This window comes from Acartia tonsa, chromosome 4 (genome assembly GCF_053477335.1).
Source record: "Acartia tonsa isolate MP-2025a chromosome 4, ASM5347733v1, whole genome shotgun sequence".
NCBI lineage: Eukaryota > Metazoa > Arthropoda > Copepoda > Calanoida > Acartiidae > Acartia > Acartia tonsa.
In genome coordinates this window covers 26,501,172-26,518,062 of record NC_137263.1, presented here as the reverse complement: position 1 = coordinate 26,518,062, position 16,891 = coordinate 26,501,172, and the positions used below count along the sequence as shown (strand labels likewise).

Below are 16,891 nucleotides of genomic sequence, written 5' to 3'. Positions count from 1 at the left end.
TCTCCAAATTGCTAAAATTGGTTTTAAGATTTACTGATTTATTTAGAATCTAATAGGCATATTTCTTTTTTTTGCTATTTAGACACTAGTTTTTTTTACACGATATAATGCTTGTTAACTTGATTTCTGTAACGATTCAACGGACAATTAAGTACAATTTTATCAACAAATCATCTGTGGAGTTAAGTCTTGAAATATATATTCATGTTCAGTTCATATTAAGCAACTTGAGGACAGATTTACATAATGTTTTACAAATTCGAGAGCCACTCACTCTAATTTTGTTTATCAGTCTACAATGAGAAAACAAGAATTTCTTGGCTGCTAAATAAGATAGACTTTTCAAAGATATATTTTTCTCCTTTAATTTATAAATTACGAATTTGGTTTTAAGAATTTCCATGAACAATAGGTGCCTACCAACTAACACTCAATGTTGCCTTATAAATGCATAGTTGTTCTAAATTTTATATTTAATATCTTTACTATTTATTGATGTTATCGTCCTTGCTTCTGTTATTATTATTAGGGTAATGTTTATGTAATTATTTTGCACTTAAATTATTATCTGTTGATATATTATATAAATAACACACTATCTTTTAAAATAATTTTATTATAAAATTTATTCATTCCACGGGATTACAAAAGATCATTAAATATTGTGTATGAACCTGATAATGAAATGATTGAAAAGTATCATGTAACTGAACCTTCCAGTCATTTCCAACCTCAATCATAAAACGTTAATTATACATAAAATAAATTAGCTATACAATATAAATTTTAGAATATTTGGATCCTATGATTTTCTCTGTCTGCTACAAGAATCCTACCCGCGGCATTAACCGCTATTCCTTCTAGTCCCTTAAACTCGCCATCTGCCTGGCCCCAGCGGCCAAAGCAGCGAAGGAATGTTCCGTCTGGGTTGAAAATCTGTATCCTGTTGTTACCGGAATCTGCCACGAAAATATATCCTTGTTCATCTACAGCTACGCCCCTGAAATAATTTCTTATTAGAAACAAGGATAAAACATACATCAATTTTAAGCACAAAAAAATCAAACAAACATTATCAATTTAATAAACAGAATATTATCTACAAGTTTTTAAAAAAGATTCGATGTTAATTTGTTGGAAAAATGTTTGAGTACAAGATAAGGATTTGCTTATACTTTAATGTTTCAGAAATCATCATGCAAAATTTGCAATCTGTTGGACGATTTACCATGTGCATTTGTGGGTTAAATTTTACAGTCTCATGTCCCCTCCCTCTCTGACTAAAACTGAAAATTTAAAAATTGAATTACCTAGGGAATTTGAACTGTCCCTCATCTGTGCCTTCTGATCCAAAAGTTGTCAAAACTTTTCCATTCACATCAAATATCTGTAGCCGATGGTTGTTTGAATCTGACACTATGACTCTATTAGTGTTGGACACAGCTATATAGTGTGGATGTTCTAGCTGTCCTGGCTTGTTGCCCATGCTGCCAAACTTGGCCACAAATGTTCCATCACTCTGGAATACCTGGACCCTGTGGTTCTCCTTGTCACACACGTAGATAAATCCTAGTGCATCTGTGCAGATACCCCAGGGATAGTTAAATTCTCCATTTCCGGTTCCCTGACTTCCAAAGGTTCTTATAAATTGACCACTAGGATCAAATATTTGTATTCTGTGGTTGTATCTGTCTGCAATGATGTACTGTCCAATCCTGTTGACAGCCACACCTGCCAGACAATCAAATTCTCCCTCCCCGTTGCCGTATCCACCCAACCAAAATCTAATTTGTCCTTGGGAGTCAAAAATCTGGACTCTGTGATTGGAAGAGTCTGCGACAATGATGGTATTGTCTGCACCAACTGCAATACCTCTAGGCCATGTAAAAAATCCGGGCTGGCTCCCCCTAGCACCGAACTTCAATACCAAGGCCTGCTTGTTAAGGTATTGACTTTTCGGCATACTACCTATACCTGCGGAGCCCGAGGGCTGCTGAGGTGTAGGAGCGGGGGAGCCTGTCGCGTTTTTTGACTGATCTCTTTCATAGCTAGATAATAGCCCACTTCCTGGTCTGGATGTTAAAGAACTTCTGTCTGTTTCTCTGCTGGATGTTTGTGCAGAAGAAGCCGCGCCGCGACCGCCATATTTGTTCTTAAGATATTTTGCCCAAGAACTAAGATTTTCATCATCAGCAGTTGTCTCCAGTGCTGATGTCCTGGAAGAGCTGGGTGTCTGCTCCTTTAGAAGATGTGAAGATCTTGATCTAGCCAGTTCTCCTCCAAATCTTGATGTAAAAGGAGTGAGTACTTCTTCATCATTGTCATCGTCATCATTATCTCCGAGACCAATGGTGGCAGAACTTTTGCTTTTAGCAATTCTGGCCTTTCTTTCTTTTAGGGCAGCATATCTTGATCTTCCACTGGGGTATTGGAGCTCACCTGAAATCTTTCTGGTGGCTGATACTGAGTCTTCAGGAGTCTCTTCTTTTGGAGAATCACTTGAGCCTAGACCAACAGCAGTTGATCTGGACTTGGCAAGATATCTGCTTACAAAGCTGTCACTGTCGTCCCTGCGTTTGAATCTACTGACATAACCCGAGTTACTGTCAGAACTTTCCTCTCTGCTGAACCTTCTTTCTGAGCTGACAGTTGGTTCTGGTGAAGCATACCTACTGTACCGTCTTGTAGAGGAAGGACTAGCAGGAGCAGTTGTCTCAGTATCCTGTCCCCAAGTTCCACCATAAGATGATGTTGTCTTAGCACCACCATATGACCTCTGAGTGCGACTACTACTGCTTGAGGGTTGATCATCTCCCCTGCTATATGATGACGTTGTTGAGCCACTGTAGGCTGATTGATTGCGCACTGGTGCCTCAGGTTGGGCTGATGCTCCAGCTCCATAACTGGAGCCTGCTCCATATCCAGAATATGATGATTGATTGCCAGCATATGATGAGCCATATGAACTACTAGCTCCATAAGCTGAACTGTAAGAAGGAGTCTCTGCTGACTTCTTTAATATAGATCTGGATGCAGTAGATCCTGTAGCTGCTGGCGCAGCTGTAGCACCAGCTGCTGGCTCCTCCTCATCATAATATTCATATTCATATCCATCATCAGCATCATCGTCTTCGCTGTCGGAGCTGCTAGAAGTTGTGCTGTCAGAATCGCTACTAGAGAAATCAGAATCTGGACTGGCCTCTTGTGTCTTAGCCGGTGAGGTGACACCATAACCAGCGTAGCTTGATGTAGCTGCTGCAGCTGCTCCTGGCTGCTGGGTGTACCTGCCAACAATAGAGTTGGGTGATGTTGCTCTGGAGTTGTATCTACTGCCTCCTGTCACACTGGATCCTTGAGCACCTCTTGATGGTGCTGTAGGTGGTGCAGCTATTTCTGTTGGTGCTGCAGATACTGATGATGCTCTTGAGGGACGCACTGGTGCCACAGGCTCGGGAGCTGTTGTTGATTGTCTTCTAACAGCTGCAGCGGCTGCAGCTGCTGATGACGGGCTTGTTGCTGTGGTTGCAGGAGCAGTCACAGCCGTTGTCTCTGCAGTTGCTGTGGCTATAGCTGTGCTTGTTGTTGTTGATGCTGGGGTAGCATCTACTTGTGTGGTTGTGGCAGTCTGAGTTGTTTCCTTAGTCTTATTCTCTTTCTTAATTCGGTCAATTTCATCATCGTTGTTAGCAGTTGGTCTGGGTGCGGGTGCAGGTACAGGGCGGGTCACAGGCTTGAACACTGGTGGTGGAGTCTCCTTCTTCTTGGGTCGAATCAATTCCATTTCCCTTTCCTTGGATAAAAGAAAAAAAGAAAATTAAAAATGGTTAAAATCATTTTATTTACAAAAAGGAATACAAATAAATATAAATTACAATAAATTATACGTAAAAAGTGTTATAAATCAATGGTGCTTAGGACTGAATTGAATGCTACAACTTCTGCTGTCTCGGCAAGGAATAGGATCTACCGGCACTCTGAAAAATAAAAAGGTTGAATTAGAAATGTATCCGTTAGGTTTCCCCCGAGCTGCGTTCATAATACCTAGTTCCTGGGTTCTTTTTAACAGGCAATTAGACATGCTTGAGAATATTGATACTGTAGGTACATGGCAAGGTACAGACAGTATGTAACCTCAGTACTAGGTACTCATAGCGCAGCTCAAGGCCTTCAGGATTCATTTACAACTCAACCTTTTCATTTCCCAGGAACTAGGGTAAAAAACAAAGCTGTGTGTAGGGGGAGGGGGGGGGGATTTGGAGATGTAATATGAAAGTTAGAATAAAAGGGATGGGGGAAAGTAAGAAGCAAAGTAGCCTATGTAAAGAGCAGGGAATATAAATGTGTCATGAACGCAGCCGGGAAGTCCAGAATAGAAAGCAATGTATGTATGGATAAATGTATTTGTATATGCTTATATGTAGTATGTGGTATTTCAGTAAACTTATGTGTACTTATGCGGATAATTTACTATCTATTTTTTAAATTAACTGACAAACTACATTAAAGGGCTTGAATTAGATTTTTTATTTTAGCTATTTTATCTAATAATATTAAAAAACCTCTAATCAAAATTGCAAAAAATAGAATTCATATTGAGCACTAAAACATTTCCCCACTCCACTTATTTTATTAAAAAAAAAATAATATGAAAAATAGGAAGTTTTTTGTTTGTTTGTGTGATTATTACTTTAGATTAGGCAAGGTTAGGTTATATTGGGTACTGGGGAGTCCCTGGGGGTCCAGCAGTGGTTAGCCCTAGGACCAACTCCTCCCCCCCCCCCCATTTATCTTTTCAATTTATTTTTGAAATAAAAGAGAGAGATGATATCAGAGCTCAATATAGAGTTTGTGTGAAAGCACTGAAATATTAGTTTAATCCCCTCAAATTCCAAACTAATGTATGCTTGTATGTAGATAAAATGATGATGTGTTTGTGTTTATATGACGTAAGCGCAATTAAACCTTGAGGATTTTAAAACTTTTATCTATTAAAGTAAACTTCTAAAAAAAGTAAAGTTTCAATTCAGAAAAAAAAAAATCTTCAAATTTATTATTTTGTAAAAATAGAAATAAAAAAATATTTACCTTTAGCCTCTGTATGACTCTGGAGCTGTCAGCCAGCCTGATGCAGCCGCTGAGTGGTCCACGGGAAGCATCCTCAGTCTCAATAACCTTGTTCCTCTCCTTCTTGGCAACAGATTTGTCATCATCCTCCATGTGAAGAGACTTCCTACGGTCACTGTCATCATCATCATCACCTTAAACATTTACACAATTCTTACCCTTCATTCTTTCTTGGCAGCACTAGCAAATATTGCCGGCAAAGGTTGAAGATTAGTTAAAAGGCATTATTCATTTTAGTAAAATAACTTGTTTGGTGGACATAATATAACTTTTTACACACTTTTTGACTAAAACTTTACCCTTTCTTCGCACTTGATTTAAATCTTGGTGCGTATGTTCAAACTATTAGATAAGCATTTATATAAAAAGTTACATTGTGTCTTAAGCTTATTTTGCTTTTTAAAAGCGAAGCTTTTCTATAATTAGGGTCGGTCCGTCCGTCCGTACGTCCGTCCGTCCGTACGTCCGTCCGTCCGTACGTCCGTCCGAGATAGATAGCTTTTATTCGTTAATTTAGGCACGTTAGAATTGTCGTATCGATTTCAAACTTTGCATGATGATTCCTGTAGTAGTTAGGTACGATTTAGAAAGCGTAGCAACTCTATAATCATTACCAGAATGTCCGTACGTCCATTTTAAACATGTTGATTTTTCTACATTTTTAAAAGCCAATTTTTTTGTGAACTAATTATCCGTTTAATCTGATTTTTGGTATATTGATTCCTGTGACAACAAAGAACAATATTATAAGCGAAGCAACTCTATAATCAAGTCCTAAAAATGTAAGTATGTCCATAAACATTATCCTGTATCAAGCAGTTTTTCAACAAATTTACATACAATTTTGCGTCGACTCTTATACTTTTATATTCTGATTATTCAGTTCAGACACTATACAAGTGTTAATGTCCGTTTGTCCTACCGTTTCAGTGCTTCGCTTTTATGGATGTTGTCATCCTTGTTAAATTAGACATTAGGTAACTGCACTTTAGGTAACTGCACTTTGAAACATTCATATAAGTGAACAAACACGCTTATTTACTGATAAAAAAAAGTATTTTCTATTTTAGAATATGTTCTAAGAACTAATAGGCGTGGCTGAATGACCCAGACACATTTTCTTATACATATTATTTAAATGTATGTATATGCAAGCGCCGCATGATGCTGCACTTTTTTAAAAGGTGCAGCGGCTGCCGTATCCTACATTTTTTTTATTTCTAACTTCACTATGTGTACCTAAGTTGTCCTTTTTAACAATTCATAGCTACAGCAAAGTATCACCATAAAAATTGACGGCTGACGAGCCAACCTTAAATCTTTATCAAAGATCTTAGGGTATAGATAGAATCACAACTTATATTTTCCCAATGGTTGATACATTGACCTTAAACTAGGTTAAATAAGATATTAATGGACACAAAAATTGTTGAAGATAAACTTTGATTTTATCACTTAACCTAAAGTTTGTAAGCCAATGACTGTGAGATCGAGTTTATTAACTTTGGGAATGAATACATTTTATAGTCAAATGTCCCCTACCTTCCTCCCTGATCTTAATCTGTCCACTATTAATCCCCCAAAAATGTAGACATTACTTGAGTTTATCAGGGCAAATCAATCTAATTCAAGGTCTTGACATAGTAAATATCAAACATATAAATTATTATTATAAAGAAAAATACATTCAAGATTAAAACTTATGCAGTTATTATTTTTTTTATCTTTTTTAAAAGCGAAGCTTTTCTATAATTAGGGTCGGTCCGTCCGTCCGTCCGTACGTCCGTCCGAGATAGATAGCTTTTATTCGTTAATTTAGGCATGTTAGAATTGTCCTATCGATTTCAAACTTTGCATGATGATTCCTGTAGTAGTTAGGTACGATTTAGAAAGCGTAGCAACTCTATAATCATTACCAGAATGTCCGTACGTCCATTTTAAACATGTTGATTTTTCTTCTTTTTTAACAACAAATTTTTATGTGATCTAATTATTCGTTTGATCTGATTTTTGGTATATTGATTCCTGGAACAACAAAGAACAATATTATAAGCGAAGCAACTCTATAATCAAGTCCTAAAAATGTAAGTATGTCCATAAACATTATCCTCTTTCAAGCAGTTTTTCAACAAATTTACTTACAATTTTGCTTCGACTCTTATACTTCTATATTCTGATTATTCAGTTCAGACACTATACAAGTGTTAATGTCCGTTTGTCGTACGGTTTCAGTGCTTCGCTTTTATGGATGTTGTCATCCTTGTTTTAATATAAAGTTCCTGCTTTACCTCTATAATGTTATATTGCATTTTATATGAAATCCTTTGGTAACAATTTGAAACTAATATACAAACAAAATAATTAAATAGAATATTAAACTTTTTATACGATTTCTACTGCACAAAGATTTAAAGGAAAGAAACGTCAAGAAAAAAACTGAAGATATTTTTTACAGTGCATAATCAAAAAAAAGTTTTTACCTCTCAAGAATCTAGATCTGAACCTGCTTGACCTCGTGGTTGTGTCATCTTCCTCTTCGTCTCCGCCAAATCTACCAAAGTTTGTCCTGCTCTTGTTCGCCTCCCTGCTGTACCTGTTCTCTCCAAACCTGCGGCGCATGGGCGGTGAGCTCTCTTCCTGTCTTCTGAACTCAGAAACAAGCCTGTGGTCGCTCTTGGAGCGAGACAGTCCGGAGGAGCGAGACTCAAAGTCGTCGTCTCTGGTCTTGTTCGTTTCCATCATTCTCAGATCTCCGATTTCAAGTATCCGTTTGGCAATGTCGTTGACCGTGTCGTGGCAGGTGAACCTGATCTTCCTACTGTATTCATCATTGTTGATTTCATAGTTTCTGATCCAGTCCATCATCTTTATAAAGATATCCTTGCAGTCCATCAGCTCGTTGTCATCCCATTTAGTCCCGTCGTCAAGATTTTTCTCCATAAGGTCAGAATTGGAATGAATGTTGGCAATTTCAAGATCCAAGTTATCTTTCAACTCCTTTAGATCCTTCATCTCTGAGACCAGGTACTTGTCGACGCTGGACTTCAGGTAATCAGTCCGTTCCTTCAGTGCGTTGGACAGCCGCCGGTGGACCTCATCAATTTCTATGACAACCTGTTCCGCGTTGGTCTTGAGCTGTGTCTGGTTGCGCTCCACCTGGGCCAGGGCGTCCTCCACCCTGTGCACACCACGCTTGATCTGGTTGTTGACACGGGAGATCTCGCGCTTCAGGATATCACAGTGGGCATCCTTGCACGTGTCGCAACACTTCTTATCACAGTGGGCGCATGGATTTACATAAGCTTTCTCTGAGCACACATTACATCTTGACATTATCTGATCTGCATTTGGATCCGGTAGCTCACCTAAAGTAGGATTAGAAATTATATAATAAAGACTCAAAAAAATATAACACTAAATATAACAGATGTTTGTAGATTACCCTAACAATAGCAAAATTTAAGTCTCCGTCTGCATGTCATTTCACATGCGATTAAAAAGATTATATCTGTCTGTATAATAGTTAAATTTTCTTATTTATCAAAAAATGATATTAGCTACGTTACTTGTGGACAGAAATGTCTTAGGTTATTTTAATTTTTGTAGAATACAACTGCCTAAATATGTGACTTAAATATTTTTAGGTTAGCGAGTCATCTTTTTTTACTTTTAAGAAATAAATACTTTTGCATTTGAAAACAATGCGAGCAAAATTTTCACAAGAAATGCAACAAAAAGTTTCTCCATTTAAATTTAGCTTTCTTCTTTATTAAGAATTAACAGCTTTGTGTAGAATATTGAAACGTCATATTTATTTTAGACTTTAACTTTCATTCAGCTGCGCAAAATTGTTGAAAGTATATAGACTTTTGATGTTGCAAAATTAACTGTTAAGCTAAGATTAATCAATTCTTTATTGAAAACTAGCGGCTACGACAGGCAGTCGAATTGAACCCCTTCACCCAATTCTTTATAAAAGTTTGGGGAGATTTTTTTGGAGTGGGGTATGATATTACCCTCCCCCAAAATAGCCATTAACCTTCATAGGACCCATGAGAACCGTATCGGTTTAACGGTTAGCGAAATCCTTCGGTACATATCCTGTTACTTTTCTATAAGGATTATCTTTTTTATATTTAGAGCATTACAAAAAAAAGACTTTTTCTTTAAAAATTTCATACATAAGTACTATTGCAAAATAAAATTATTAAAGGAAAAATTGGAATAGCTTTAAGACAGGTGGAAATATCATAAAATATTTTCTTTCCTAATATATGAAATAATTCAAACAAATAAATGAAAAATAAAATCAAACCTGTAATTTCTGCGTGAAGTTCCAGAAATTTGGTGAGCGTGTAGTTGGTGGGGAACCCCTGGATCCCATTGTACGGGATCCTGTGCTCTGCCCTGCACTCTGGACACTTGACCTGGCGCTTCACATAGTCCACCAGGCCCTCCATGCACGGGTCCAGACAGTACGAGTGTTGACAGGGCAACAGCTTAGGGGTTCGGTACCGGTCCAGGCAGATACAGCAGGTGAGCAGTTGGTCGAACTGCTCCATCCTGCTGCTACCTGGCCGCTCCCCTGTAGGGAGCTTTTCGTTTAGGAAATTCTTTCTCTGCTAGAGGGCCTAAAACAAAATAAAGATTAAAACTAAATTTCAAGAGAAAAAATACATAAAAGCCACAAAAAGTTATGTATAACTAACTATCCTTTAGATTTGAGGATATTACTATGCGATAGATTTACCTATTTATAAAACAAATATACATAAACCTGTCTTTTTTTATGCTTCAAGTAACAAATTATATACATTTTTACAAACTTTGACCAATGCATAAAAATAAACCTTTATTTAACCCGTACATTTATAGAAATAACCTTTTTAAAACCTACACTTTTCTTTTATTTAATAAACTTAAACTAAGTTGAATAAAGGAACAATTTTTCAAAATGATTATTTTTATAATACCTTAGATATGCCCCAAAATATAAATTAGTTATCACCAGGTAAGGTAAACTTTAGCTACTGCCGGCAATATCCTGCCTCTGCCCGCTGAGAAGGCATTCGCCTGGCATCGTGCCAGCTCACACACACGCACGCACACATGCACACTCATCTGTGCGCTAAGCCTTAAATTCGCACACACACACGCACTAATACACAGACACAAAAATAAAAATAAATTAGAAGGTTTTGTATCTGCTTTGTTCTAGAAGTGCTAATTCATAATGGGTTCATTATAAATAAAAACATTTAAAAAAAACTTCCCTACAATTCTTATGAATAATTGATTTTTATCTATTTTTTAAAATGTTACTGGACTTTAAAGTGTTACCATAAAACTTTAAATTTTAAAAATTGAAATTAGTTGCTTTGTTGAAAAAAGTAATATTGAAAAAAATTATTAAATTTCAAAATTTATATTTCGAATAGATTTTGCTTAATTTTATTATGTTATTATCTACTGTGCTGCGTGGGTCAACCTAACCTGTCCTCTTCTTACACACACACACACACACACACACACATGCACGTCACTATTTCCGTTTTTAGTTCAGGGTTTACACACACACACACACACACACACACACACACATACATAATCTAATAAACAATCGCACTGATATTTAGTTCTAATATGAGATACAAAAAACAAGGACTATTATTTGTATAAGTGCAGCAAAAACAATATTTAGGATGAAAATAGACAAGTTTGCATAATGAGTACATCATTCACCCTTAATAACGTAACAATATTGAATTGGTGATGTACAGACATACAAGTGTATCATACAACAAGGATGACAACATCCATAAAAGCGAAGCACTAAAACGGTAAGAAAAATGGACATTATCACATGTAATTTGTCAGAACTGAATAAGCAGAATATAAATGTATAAGAGTCGAAGCAAAATTATAAGTAAATTTGTTGAAAAACTGCTTGATACAGGTTAATGTTTATTGACATACTTACATTTCTAGGACTTGATTATAGAGTTGCTTCGCTTATAATATTGTACTTTGTTGTCCCAGGAATCAGTATACGAAAAATCAGATCAATTGGATAATTAGATCATATAAAAATTGATTGTTAAAAAAGGAAAAAAATCAATATGTTTAAAATGGACGTACGGACATTCTGGTAATGATTATAGAGTTGCTACGCTTTTTAAATCGTACCTAACTACTACAGGAATCACCATGCAAAGTTTGAAATCGATAGGACAATTCTAACCTGCTTAAATTAGTTTAAAAAGCTATCTGTTACAGACGTACGGACGGACTGACGGACCCTAATTATAGAAAAGCTTCAATAAAAAAAAAGAGTTACTAAGAGATTTGCTTAAATTTGTATTGTGCAACAGAAAAGTTTTGTTGAACGCAATAACATATAAATAGGTTTTATTTATTATTGTTTTCGACACAGTTAATATACAAAGAAATATGAAAATTAGTTTTATAGCTGTTTCTAAGAGGACAAATATATGTTCTTTTACGTAATATGAAAACAGCTGCAGCTGCAACGTCAGGCTTTTCAATTATAAAGTTAGAGTTGGTTCAAATCATTAGCCCAAAAATAGGCACATCAAATTAAAATATACTTTAAGGAATAATCAGTCCATTAAATGGTCTCTTTCTTCTGTGTAATACGCCTAGAGCATGAAACATTAAATGCATCAAAATGCAATTTTTAAAAGCTTTAAATAGAACCCATTAGTAATAGTTAAAGTCCTTTATGAGACCTTTTTGGAAATTTATTCCTACATACATACAACTAATACGTTATTATAGAATAGGATTGTAAGGTAAAAAGTTGATGATCTTCTTTATATAAGTATTCTCTTTGTACATAATGTAGAGTTAAATTTCATTACAAAAAACCGAAAAATTAAGATAATTCTAACTAAAAAATTTTTACTAGCTTATTTCAAGAAGCGAGGCTTCTCTTTACTTAATTAAGGCCTGTCTGTACATTCGTTTGTCTTAAAAAATTTACTGTTTAATACAAGGACGTCCAAGCTTTTTATTTTGGGTGTTGGGTATCTTGGGGTAAAATTTACATAGGAGAGTAATGGTGGAAAATATCCTCTAAATTCTTTTTTTTTGGGGTGGTGGTGGTTGGGGGGGGGGGGGAGGGTGGAATAAAATTTGATATACCCCACCCCCTTGTAAATTTAAATGGATCAATATCTTTTTTGTCTTCTGTGTTTCAAGTACTCTTGTTTTTTTTTATGAGAAAAAAAATTGAATTAAAAGGAAGAAAAGTACATGTAGTAGTTCTAGAAAGATATCAATAGTACAAAATTATTTAAATGTTACTCACAAAAAATTCCCAAAGCAACATGACAAAATAAAAAAAAGCAAAGTTCAAATTTAAAAAATTCTAGGGCCGAATTCTCTTAGGGGGAGGTGGAATCCACCCCCTATATAGTTATAAACCATACAAGACCTATGAGAAGCTTCAATGTTACGCAGGACTACATCGGTTCTGTGGTTAACGAGATCCTTCGGTACACATTCACAGACCCTGTTAATTTATTATAAAGATGGATTAGCTACGCTTTTAAAAGAATCGGGACAAAACTTAATGCAGTTCTTTATTTTAATAGCATTACTTAATACTGAATAATTATAGAAAAGCTTTTTACTAGAAAATAAATAGAACTACATGTAAACTGGTGTAGTCAATCAGTCTGCTGAAAAAAAAACCTATGAATAAGCAATTCTATGAGACTTTTTGACGCCCAAATAAAATTTTTAAAAAGTTGAATAAGAGAAATAAGACTTCAAGAAAATATATTTTGCGTTTGTCATGTGATCAAACATAAAGAGGAAGGTAACAAAAAATAATTATTTTGTTTTTTTTAAAATGGGTAATGGGTATATTTTTAAAATACATTTAAATTTGAAATATATTTTAAATAATCATTTTGATAGTTTTTTTATTTGATTTTTCCATGTTGAGGCCTTAGACTTTTGACGTAATTGTTAAAATTGTTTTATTCTTGACAAAAGAAAACATTTTGGTTTGTTTCCTTGGCCCTAATTCACGCTATGCACTGCTTGCAGACGTGTTATTAATTAATGAATGTTTTAAAACCTTGAAAGAATTAGTTCTGGATTAAGTTTAACCTCCAGACAAACTGGACCAGGCAGCCGCATTCAAGTCGGCAGAAAAAGCTCAATTTTTCTGCGGTTAACCAGTTATGTATAATAGTGAAAATAAAAGAAAATGTAAATGTAAAAGGGATAAAACGGCAATTACATATCAGCAAGTTTGTAACTTCCGAGGCTTAAATATTATTTTTAGTGTTTGATGTTGGTTCAATAAAAAAAGCTTTTTAATGTTAATTCCATATATCATGCCTTTTAATGTCAATTTTATAGAATAAGCTGTAATGGTACCTAATTCTGCTATGTAAGGCAAAGGATGGGAAATCAAAGAGTTTGTAGTCCGTTTAGCTTTAACCTTCTTAATACCCCCGTTATTTGGACAAAAAAGGAGACATTCTTCCTGTTTTAATATCCATGGTGGTAATTAGCACAAATAGTCCTTCATATTGATATAAATTAAAATTTGGTTTAATATAATGCAATATCAGAAGAGGTAAAAATTAAGAAAAACAAGATTTACGATAGTTCATTTATTGATTTGGAATCTTTTTTTCGATTTTTCTTTCTTGAAATGAAAGTAAAAGTTAAATTAAAGGACATCCTTTAGTAAAGTCAGACAAAAATAAAGCCATGCCTTACTAAAGTGAGACAAGAGAAGCGAATGCTTTGCTAAAGTCAGATGTTTACCAAAGGACACATCCTTGAACTCTTGCCCTCAATGTTAAAACAATATTTGTCAAGTATTTTTGGGTCAAACTAAACAGCTCCAGACACACACACAGACAGTTGTGAAGAAAGACAGACAGACAGACATATTTGCATGATGATGTTTACATGGTCGTGCAATTTATGTCAGTGCAAATTGACGTTCATTTATTTTCTACTGATTTGACCTGGTTATATAAATAATTAGTTAGATATAATACATAACAACAATAGCGTCCAAAGTTCTCCTGGAAAAGTTAATGAGGTTGTATACAACCTCGACCCCTCTACACCCCCCTTATCATTGATTTAACCCAAAAATGAGCCAAGGAGTTTAAATAGTCACACTTCCTTAAAATTAAGGAGTTTCTAAAACTGCCAATTCTTGTTCCTGTATTAAAAGAAAGTTGAAGGTAATATATGTTTTCAACAAAAGAAAATACTCTTTCTTAAACGTATTAGCTAAAGATATCGATCCAAATTGGTTGTACTTTTCATGAAAGCTTTACATACATCTTGGTCTGGTTTTAGGCTAATCTCGACCTTACCCGGCTTGGGGATGAAATGTCTAGTATTTAAATATAGTATAAACATATGCTGGCTTGAAGGGTGGTGAAGGAAAAAGCAGAATACTAAGAAACTTTCATGGTTGTAAAAAATCGACAATTTTTTAATATTCTAACTATTGATGTAAAATGTCAATAAAAGAAATTTAGAATTTACGTCTAAGAAAATTTACGTTTTACCAATTTAAAATTCCTTCACTTTTTGCAGAACGTACTGCGGAAGTATAAAAAGCGTATGAACTCATGTGATTTTTCTTAAAATTCGTACAAGAAATGGTAAACTATTATAAGTCGCAGAGGAATAGATTTATAACCCTAGATGGACCATCAGACACAATAATCCGTCAAACTTTAAAAGGAATTACTAGCAAACCATTTTTTATATTTAGTGATTCATGATTCATTCCAATAATACGAGGGAAAAAATTTGTTAAATGATATAATATTCCGATAGCTAGCTTTATCTTAAGAAATTTAACTAATTATAGCTGGCTTATTATTTTTTAATCACATTATAGGAGCGAAGAAGATATTATTTAACCGGACTGTTCCTCCATTGTTTTCCTTTTGTCGCAATTTACTAGTGAATCTATATCTTTTATATTTATTTGCGGGAGTTAATTTTACCTAATGTTGTAAATAAAAGGTCTGATTACTTCAACTAACCCCTTTTTCATGGCTTTTTAAAAATTATTTTTGTAACTTTTCCAGGTTTTTAAACAGAATGAACTACTGTTATATACTTAAGTGCACTTGAAAATAATCGTTACTTTAAAAAATTATAGAGATTTCAAATTTATATTGAATATGAAATAAAAAAAGACTTGCAAGTAGTAATAATCTTTTGTGCTCATAAAAGCTTAAACAGCGGTGATACATCATTATTAGAACAGTTAAGATTAATTTCAGTTCTTGTATAGAGACATAAATATTAGGCATATAGCTCTAATAAAAACATGTTTAAATGTCATATGTCAAGTTTAGAAATAATTTAACAACAAAAAATAATTACAGGTTCAACCGGCTTATAAAAAAATAAAGATGAATCTTCATAAATTCACCCACTTACTGTTTACTGTTTATCTAATTTAAAAACTGAATACACATAAATCACAATCACAGACAAAAGAAGAATATTGATGAGTAGCTGCACTACTAGAAATGATATAGGCCATGATATATTTTTTTGGGAAAAAATAATGTGTGCACCTACCTACAACAAATGTATTGTACAAAAGTATAAAGTAAATTAAAGTGGGGTCAGGCTAATAGGAAACTGTAAAATGACCGGCCCAGCAATCTTTTATACCTACTTTCCATTTCTCATGACACCAACAATTAATATTTTTTTTTTTCAGTTTAAATTTCAAAGTTTTTTTGAAAATCTACTGATGGCTAAAATGTTAAATGAACGAAAAAGGGTTAAACTCGAAAAAAAAATATATTCTTTTGTTTCGTACTAAGTACGTATTTGTATTTTGCGCATGTTATAAGAAATAATGGGTTAGTATGTTACATGGAAACATTTCACTGGAATCTTGCCAACTCTAAAATTAGAGATTATTTATTTTTGTTTAGTTAATCTTAAAATATGTAGTAAATGTCGTCTTACCAGCTGAATCATTTCAAATAAATTTTGTTATATTTTATTCATTCTGTAAAGCTGTATTCAAAAGCAAATGATCTCTGAAACGTAAAAGATGGCTATAGGGTTAATATGCTAAAGTTTTGACGATTAATTTATGATAAATTTAATTTATTTATAGTGTATTTTGTTAGGAAAAACTTCAGACAAATCTTTTTATCAATAGTTTTTAAAAACTACAAAGTTGGCGTAAAACTTGTTTTTTTATGTAACTGAAGAGGAGTGGGTAAGAAGGGTGAAAAAGGAAATGGGGTTGTGAGGAAATTTTTCTTTACAGTTGTTTGTCAGAATCACATTCCCTTTTCCCTGATAAAGCTGAAAAATACTACAAATTCGGATCCGAGACTTTAAGCCAAAAAACTTACTACTCTATATAAAAGGATGGCTTATATATTTAAGTAATTATTTCCAATATAACTGTACATTAAAATATATATACCATAGGTAGTACTGTACATGTATTTAAAACAAGCCCGATATTATCCTTAAGGATCACAGCAAGAATAACTGTATATGCTTTTCAAAATAAAATATATGGTGCAATAACCTGTAGATGTTTTAGGGAAAAAAATGCATTTTCAATAAAATATACATAAAAATGGCAATGATTTTTCTATCTTTAAAGAGACAGGCGCTCTTACAGGTTGTAAAAAAGCTTCATATAAAATCTGTAATTATACTTGATTTAATAAATGACCGGAAATCTCATTGTACACCAAATTATATGCCT

General features: G+C 34.2%; 1 protein-coding gene across 2 annotated transcripts; it reads right to left on the bottom strand.

Annotated features, from left to right (window-relative positions):
* Positions 1 to 600: 600 nt before the first annotated feature.
* On the bottom strand, positions 601 to 15,820 carry tn (tripartite motif containing protein thin). Of its 2 annotated transcripts, none has more exons than XM_080159352.1 (6): positions 15,730 to 15,820; positions 9,440 to 9,755; positions 7,605 to 8,489; positions 5,086 to 5,258; positions 1,311 to 3,790; positions 601 to 1,000 (listed from the first exon to the last, which is right to left on the bottom strand). In XM_080159352.1, the coding sequence occupies exons 2-6, from the start codon at positions 9,684 to 9,686 to the stop codon at positions 787 to 789; spliced, it is 3,999 nt and encodes a 1,332-aa protein (XP_080015478.1). In that variant the 5' UTR covers positions 9,687 to 9,755; positions 15,730 to 15,820; the 3' UTR covers positions 601 to 786. The 2 variants fall into 2 exon arrangements, with proteins under 2 accessions (XP_080015478.1, XP_080015477.1); XM_080159351.1 differs by lacking the exon at positions 15,730 to 15,820 and adding an exon at positions 10,098 to 10,312.
* Positions 15,821 to 16,891: the final 1,071 nt, after the last annotated feature.